This window comes from Medicago truncatula, chromosome 8 (genome assembly GCF_003473485.1).
Source record: "Medicago truncatula cultivar Jemalong A17 chromosome 8, MtrunA17r5.0-ANR, whole genome shotgun sequence".
NCBI lineage: Eukaryota > Viridiplantae > Streptophyta > Magnoliopsida > Fabales > Fabaceae > Medicago > Medicago truncatula.
The window spans coordinates 25,662,375-25,671,283 of NC_053049.1; the positions used below are offsets into that span (position 1 = coordinate 25,662,375).

Consider the following 8,909-nt stretch of genomic DNA (forward strand, 5'->3'; position numbering starts at 1 on the left):
CAATTTTACCCTGTTTTCAAATACACAAATTTGAGAAATTGGGAACTTCTACAATCAGGTCTAAAAAATTAAGATGTCACCATAGTTACATGGGAAATGTCAACAAGCGTCTCCTTTGAAGTCTGAGTAAATAAACACTTCATTGAAGCCTATCAATATTACATTATGCTTGAATTTTTTTTATTATAACTATCAATGTTGCATTAGTTTGTTGTCTGTTAAGTTTTCTTTGGTGAACATTTAAAGTTGAATGTTCAACTTTTATTTTATTTTTAAGATGGCATCTCCATGTTTTAATGTTTAAAACAATCAATGAATTTTATTGGTTTGAACTTTCAATGTCCATGCTGGCAAATGATAGATGGAGTTGTGTCTTACTATTCGATGCGACGGTGCCCGAATCCATTTCACACTTTTAATTTGCTATTTTTTAATGAAAAAGGCTTTCAATTTGCTATTGATACTGAGTTTGTTTTTATAGTAGTGAAGGATTCATGGTGATGCTAAGTCAACATTTACAACAATTTGCAACCAAAAATGCCTTGAAGATTGGAGGTGTATTGATAATCATAAAGGAAAGTTTTGTGTTGATAATGATTGGGTGAGAAATGTAAAACTAACATTACTTTATAAATACTTCTATTAATTTTTTTTTTCCTGAAGAAAATATACTTCTCTAAATTTTGTTTCCCCTATAAATTTGATGTGTGCATCTCAGGAAACATCATCAAGTGATGTCTGGTATTTTGACAGTGGATGTTCCAGAAATATAACTGGGAAAAAATATTTCTTTGAAAATTTGAAAACGTGTGATCATGGAACTGTTATTTTTGGTGATGGAAACAAAGGAAGAGTACAAGGGACTGGAAATATATGCAGTAAGAAGTCACCTAAATTGGAAGATATGCTCTTAGTCAAAGGACTAGTATCCAATTTGATTAGTATCAGTCAACTGTGTGATCAAGGATTGGAAGTAAAATTTGACAACACTGAATGTTTTGTGACTAATCAAGAAGGAATGGTTCTAATGAGAGGTATTAGATAAAAGAATAACTACTATAAGTGGATTTCTCTTCAGTAGGATCAGTTCTTTGAACGAGTTAAAATGTTGTTGGAAAGGTTGGAACATCAAAAAATTCGTAAAGGTTATAACATTATACGCAGTGATAATTTGAATATTTGGAGAAGAATTTATGTGAATGACAATCACATAAATAAACTCAATCACTCCATCAGGATTTCTGCTGAAATGGAAAGTTCTTCTGAAAATCCATTGCTTGACGGATGTACAAAAATATTAAAAAAATTGGAGAAATTAGGGGACAGACTTGACATTTCGCTACAAAGGAAGTTAGAGTAGTTACCTTATGACAGGCGTCAATAATTTTTCCTGTCTCTCACTCCTTATTGGTGCACTCCATTTCAGGAAGTTTCCTTCAGTTTCTCTTTCAACTCCCAACTAAACACAATCATCGCTCACACAACCCTAGTCTGCAATTGTCTCTCTCAAAACCTTTCAAAACCGTCTACATTCCTTCTCTGATAACAAAACTCCGTCACTTTCCGACTATCACTAAACTTCTTCATTCACACCAGTTCACTATGAAAACTGTAACACCCCGTTTTTCCAACTTGAAAGTTTTTGCATAAATCAGAGTAAACAACTAAACAAGATGCTACACTTCTTTCAAATATTAATATAGTAAAGTTACTATTTATTCAATCAACTCATGTCATCAATTTAAATCTCAATGCAGCGGAAAACATTTAAATTCAACATCAGGTTGGCACAACGACCTCAACTTAAACAACTTAATTAAAATCCAGTTTAAATAAATCTTCAACATAAAATCATGATAAATACGTAACACATGGAAAACAAGAAAATCCCCATCCCGTTAAGTATCAGAGCGACCCTAAGACGACGACACGTGAGAGAGTCATCTCACTTCAACAGCTATTCTTGATTACCTGCAAGTTACCCATGTAGAGGCAACATTTCCAAGCAGAAGGGTGAGATTTCACATTCAATAATAATAAGCATATAATTCATCAAATGCATTTAACAACTTAAACATCATCAATTAATAACAATAATTATTCATATAGGACTTCATTAATAACTCATTGAAAAATGACAACTTAAAGACTACGACAATGCGACATCAACTTCTTAAACTCGACAATGCAACTTCAACTTCTTAATCATGCATGTGGTACCAATCAGGGCATCAAGCCATCAACATATAGAGTATAATTATACTCACAGGGCATCAAGACCTCAACTTAAAGAGTAAAAGCTCACAGGGCGTCAAGCCCTCAACATAAAGAGCAAAAGCTCACAGGGCATCAAGCCCTCAACTTCAAATGAGTATGCATGGACTCAACAACGTACAACTTATATGACTCCAACATCTTGGAATAACAACTTACAACTTTACAACGTAGACCACCACTTGCAACTTAATGACAATAATGATTCAACAACAGTAGAGACAACAACATAAACATCTTGCAACATAACAACATTGATAACAACGGTTTGAATGATATAAACAATAATAATTTCCATATCATATGTTTTCAACACGTTATATAAATATCTTAAATTAATCAACAATCATTAATCATTTGATTCAGGCTCTCTGTAAGTCTAGGACTTAATAACAACCTCCACTCCTATCCCATGATCAACTCTCAACATCATATGCGACAAGGATCGCAAGAACCCTAAACAAGGTTGAATGTCACTGAGTAGCCCGCGAAGCGAGCCACTCTACTCGCTATGGCTAGTTCAGTAAAAAGGCTACTCGCGATGGTGAGTTAGCTACTCGCTGTGGCGAGCTCAAACTGATTGCTCTCGGGAGTTTGACACTTTTCACTCAAAAATCTCATTTTTAACTTCCCTATGCCCAGATTAAATCTAAAAACTTGCCTAATCATTCCTAAACAGGTTAAGGCACTTAAAACCATCTAAATCTTGACCTCTAACATTAGTTCACAAAATCATGTTTTTCTCACTCGGTAACTCGCTATGGTGAGGGATTCACTCGCTATGGCGAGCGACAACTAGGGTCACTCGTGAGGCGAGGGGTTTTACTCGCAAGGCGAGTGATGAAGTTCATCACTCGCGAGGCGAGATCAGTTACTCGCTATGGCGAGCGATGAATGTCAGCTCGGGCAGAATTGCATATTTTCTCAAAGCTCATCCAATTCAATGGTTCTAACCTTAAAACTGATTCTAATCATTGTTCTATGAATAGTCTAAGGTCTGGACACAAATTCTACATCAATTTAACATGTTTCTACTCTTAATTGATCAATTCCAACTTTTAACCTAATTCTTAAATCTTCCAAAACTACATCCTACAATATGTTAAATCCAATTCTCAGAATTATACAACTTAGAATTAAAGAAGGTTAGTCCCACCCTTACCTTAGGTTTCAATTGCAAGCTTCTCCTCTTAGGTTCTTCTCTTATCTTGTTTTCTCCCTTTTTCTCCAAAAACTTGTTTTCACGTAAACACTATTCTGACTCTATTTTCCCTTATTTATTTCCTCAACCCTTTTTTTTTATCTTTTTTCCATTTATTCCACCAAACTCTTCTAATTTCCAAAACAGCCTCCACATATTAAACTTATTTTATTTTCAAATCTTATTCTATTAAATAATAATATAAGTCACTTAATAAATCAACAACACATCACATAATCATATAAATCACAAAAGTCATATAAATAGACTCTAAACTCAATAAAATAATTAAATAATTAAATAGGGCGTTACAAAAACCAAATCAAGCATTCATCCGTTTAAAAAGACTGTGTCTGATGCAGACGCATCTATTCCTATAAAGGTTAAGCCTATCTCCACTTTAGCTTCTTCCTCAATCAAAAAGAAAAACACTCCCAAATCTGCTACTAAAAGAAAATCCTCGAAGAGAAGTCATTCGAAGGATGCACAAGCCGATACCTCTATTCAAGAAGCCAAGATAATCAAGGGCAAAGAGGAACTAAAGGACATGTCTGATGTCTCGACTCATGATTAAGAGAAACCAACTTCTGGTCCTATTATAGCTAATCCTGATGAAACCCTTGTTTCAAACACTTCTGATACTAGTAGGAAACTAGGGTTAGAAGATTTGAATGATGCGATAGATAGTACTGAGAACATGGACATAGATGCTGGTAACGAAACAAAAGTCCATGACTCTGTTGATCAAGATCCTGATAATTATGGTGTTCGTAAGAATGTTGGATCAGATGTTGAAACATTTTTGGACCAACCTAGTAACCCCATTAATGTCACTATAACTAAGATGGTAGTAAGGACCTTAGTGTTGAAACTGATCCAGAGATAGAAGCGAACTTTGATAAGTCTGTTGAAGACATCAATTCTGAAGAAGAAGAAGATAAGTTGGAGAAGTCTCAAAGGAAACAGAGGAGGAAGACGGCTGTGAGAATAAAGATAAGAACAAGGATGTGATGGATGTTGACGAATTGAACCTAGATGATATACCCTTATAAAAAAAAAATCTTGGTAATGGTGTAGCCAAGAGGTTGAAAAGCAACAAAGGAATTTATGTAGTTCCTACTAGCACACTTCCTAAGAACAAGACTGCCTCTGTAGCTGAAACTCCAAAAAGCAAGACTAAGACTACAGGTGTGGGTCCTAAGAAAGGGTGGAGTAAAGTTAGTATGATGGCTGCTAGTGAAAGCTTGAAAAAGAGAAAGGCTAACTCCTCTAGTGAATCTGAATATGAAGTTAAGAAGGATGCTCTCAATGTTATTTCCTCTGATGTGAAGAAGTCAATTGTGAAAAAGGGTACTTAGACGGTAGCAAATGTGCTCATTGACAAAGTTTCATTTCATCTTCCTGTTAGTGGAGTTTTAATACGTTTTTTGAACGGTTTTGAATGAAAAACATGTTTTCCTTGATTTCCAAATTACCTATGACTTTTTTTAGGCTATAAAAAGGCTTGGATCTTCAACATTTTCCTTCATTCTTCTTCACCCTCCTTTCTTACATTTTCTTTAAAAAAAATTAGTTTTTTAGGTAGATTTTAGGAGTGTTAGTCGTGTCATGGTCATTGTTGACCGCTCATACGACCCCTGCAATTGCATTGCAGCTTATACGGGGGGTCGTATAACGGTCAATAGAGACCCTTAACATCAAAGAAAGACATAAAATATTCATATCGTATTTGTTCGGATTATATATTTCGGAAACACTAACAATCTGGTCCAGATTACGTAATTTGGACCAGGGGTATTTATGGAATTTTTGTAGGGGACGCGAGAAGGCAATATGGTGAAAAAAGTAATAGTAAAAAGAATTATCAACTCGTTGATGGTCCCTCAATTAATGATTTAATTACATAGAACAAAGATAACAAAAGCTTCATAGTTTTGCAGAGTAAGTAGCGAAGGGGGTGATAGTTGTGAAGAAAGCGTTTAACTAAAAACAAATTTATAAAATTATCATTTAGTTAATCTATTCTACTCAAGTTAATTAGAACCAGAACAAATATATATTAAACTATAAACAAATTTTTCATATAATTTTATAATATTAAAACTGAAAGCTATAGCTTATTGATTCTATTGTTACTAAAAGAAGAAAAATAGATTTATTTTTAATTATAACTCTAATTCATTATAAGCTCTATTTTTTTTTGTAAGGCCAAATAAATTTTATCGAAAATAGCAACTATGATTGGTACAAGCTCTTTTAAAAAATGAATTGGTACCATGTCACAAACTTACAGTAGAGAGTAGAGTATATCTTCGTTTTGGGAGTGGTTCAACCATTAAGGTAAAGGAATCAGAATTTTTTATGGGTTGGTTGGATAATCAATCATGTAAATCTGTTCTTTATGTTTCATTTGGGAGTGGTGGAACATTAAATCAAGAATAAATTTTTGAACTTGCATTGGGTTTGGAGTTAAGTGGAATTAAATTTCTATGGGTTGTAAGGGCCCCAAATAAATCACCAAATGGTGCTTAATGTGAATCCAATCAATGTTACAGATTCAAAGACATGAGTATTTTGAACACTTAAATAAGTCGTATTTGTAGGCTTATTTACTTTGCAATTTTATGATATTAACATGGATTTATGAGTTTGCTCGCAAATTCATTCTTTTTTGTTTTTAACGATTTTGAAATTGTGTTGTATGGATGTATTTTATCAACTTGAATGAATAATTATTGCTTATGTTTGCAAAAAAAAAATTAACATGATCTTACACCATAATGACCATTACAATATCCATAAATATTAACATAATATTTTTAGTTTTTATCTAAAATTGTGATCTTGTCGATGCGAGTCTAATTTTAGTGTTTAGTTCTGAAATATTCTTTATAGTACATTGTTCAATGACAATGTACGGATAGCACTTGTGTACCATTAAGGTACCAATATTCTGAGTTTGGTTTGCTCATCTACCTCCTCCTATTTATATATTGAGTTTGGTTTGCTCATCTACCTCCTCCTATTTATAACAAGTGGACCTTGGTATATGATAATTGTTGCAAACCGAAAATCGTAATTTCCATTCTCTCTACTAGTCAGAAATTCACGAGCATAGGCTACCTTGTCGTCAATTATATGCTGGCTGGTATAATTAGGTGGATTGTACATTTTATTAATGCATCTCCACAAAAACCTTGAGCTTCCTAAATTGAATTAAATTCATCACTATGGAGGAGCAAAAAACATGCATAGCCATGATTCCTTGTCCAGGACTAAGCCACTTAATTCCATTTGTAGAGTTTGCAAAACTACTTGTTCTTCATCACAACAATTTCCATGTCACTTTCCTCATTCCAACTCTTGGTTCTCCTACACCATCTACCAAATCCATCTTAAACTCTCTTCCACCAAACATTGATTTTACATTCCTTCCTCATATCAATATCCAGGACCTTCCTCCCAACATTCACATCGCAACACAAATGAAACTCACAGTTAAACACTCTATACCCTATTTGCATCAAGAAGTTAACAAAATGGTAACTTGTTCAAAAACAAACTTTGTTTGTTTGGTTTTTGATCTTTTCTCAAGCGATGTAATCGACATCGCTAAAAAATTCAACCTTATGTCTTATATTTTCGCTACTTCATCAGTTATATCACTTCAATTCTGTCTTAATCTTCCCAAACTAGATGAGAGTGTTTCCTTTGAGTTCATGGACACAACAAAAACATTTGACATTCCAGTTTCAAATGTTTCTTTTAAGGTAAAGGATTTTCCTGACCCTGTTCTTTTTGGAAGATCAAGTGAAACATACAAAGCATTTCTTTGTGCGTGTCAAAAACTCTCTTTGGTAGATGGTGTCATCATCAATAGCTTCACTTATTTGGAACATGATGCAATAAAATCTATACAAGATATCATTTGTGTTTACCCTGTGGGACCCATCATTCAAAGAGAGTCAAAAAGTAAAGAAAATAAGTTAGAGTGTATTACATGGTTGAACAATAAGCCTTCAAAATCTGTTTTGTTCATCTCTTTTGGGAGTGGTGGAGCACTCACTCATGAACAAATCAATGAGATAGCTTTTGGGTTAGAATCAAGTGGTTGCAATTTTTTGTGGGTTATTAGAGTTCCAAATAAGCACTCAAATTCTGCTTATTTTAGTGGATCTTCAAAAAAGGATGATCCATTAAATTATTTACCATTAGGTTTCTTGGAAAGGACTAAAGATCAAGGCTTGGTGGTTCCATCATGGGCTCCACAAGTTGAAATTCTTAGTCATAGTTCAACTGGTGGTTTTTTGACTCATTGTGGTTGGAGTTCAAGTTTAGAGGGTTTAGTTTATGGTGTGCCTATGATTGCTTGGCCATTGTTTGCTGAGCAGAGAATGAACGCAGCAACACTCACCGATGTTTTCAAAGTGGCAGTGAGGCCAAAAATTGATGATGAAGATGGGATTGTAAAAGGAGAAGAAGTTGCAAGAGTTATAAAGATTATAATGAACCAATATTCAAGGGATGGTGAAGGTTTGCAATTACGGAAAAGAATTGAAGATTTGAGAGTTGAGGCTGCTGCTGCTGTGAGTGAAGATGGTTCCTCTAGGAGGGCACTCTCTAGTTTAGTGCTCAAATGGGAGGAAAGAGTAACTCTCATAAATTGAAATTGTTTTCACTTATGAATTAGTTAATATGTATTTACATGTAATATTAATAATTGATTATTCGTCAATTTGTGATACTCCTAAAACGAGGGTATCATTTAGTTACTATTATGTATTAATTATGTTGTTATCTATAAGACGATACCGTACATTCAACATTAGAACTATAGATGAATCGAAATAATAAATGATTAAGGATATTATAAGTTTTTAGTTTTATATTACCTCCGTATTTAATTATAAGATTCTTTTAAAAAATTAAGTTGTCTCTTTTTATAAGATATTTTTGGTATTTTCAAGTACATTAATTATTTTTGGCTTAAATAGGTCTTTCATCCCTGTAAATATAGGTCATTTGAATTTTTGTCCCTGAAGTTACTAATTCTAACAATCTGCCCCTGCAAATATTAATCATTTGACTTTTGATCCTAATTACATCTGATTAGTAACTTCAGGGACGAAAATTCAAATGATCTATATTTGCAGGGATGAAAGACCTATTTAAGCAAGCCACCTTGCTCAATCATCACTTGCCACATGGATACCACATCGCTAATGTCAGCCCACCTCAGCAACAAAACCTAATTAGGACCAAAAATCAAATGATTAATATTTGCAGGGGCAGATTGGAATGATTAGTAACTTCAGGGACGAAAATTCAAATGGCCTATATTTGCAGGAACGAAAGACATATTTAAGCCATTATTTTTTTACCAACATACCCTTATTTATTTTGCATCTTTTTCTTCAATCAACCATAAATATTA

The 8,909-nt window shown here is 33.7% G+C and overlaps 1 protein-coding gene across 1 annotated transcript; it reads left to right on the forward strand.

The window, feature by feature from the left end:
* The first annotated feature begins 6,563 nt into the window (after positions 1-6,563).
* LOC25502617 (hydroquinone glucosyltransferase) lies at positions 6,564-8,279 on the forward strand. The gene has a single exon (XM_013590165.3). It carries the CDS (start codon positions 6,706-6,708, stop codon positions 8,140-8,142), a length of 1,437 nt encoding a protein of 478 aa, XP_013445619.2. The 5' UTR covers positions 6,564-6,705; the 3' UTR covers positions 8,143-8,279.
* Positions 8,280-8,909: the final 630 nt, after the last annotated feature.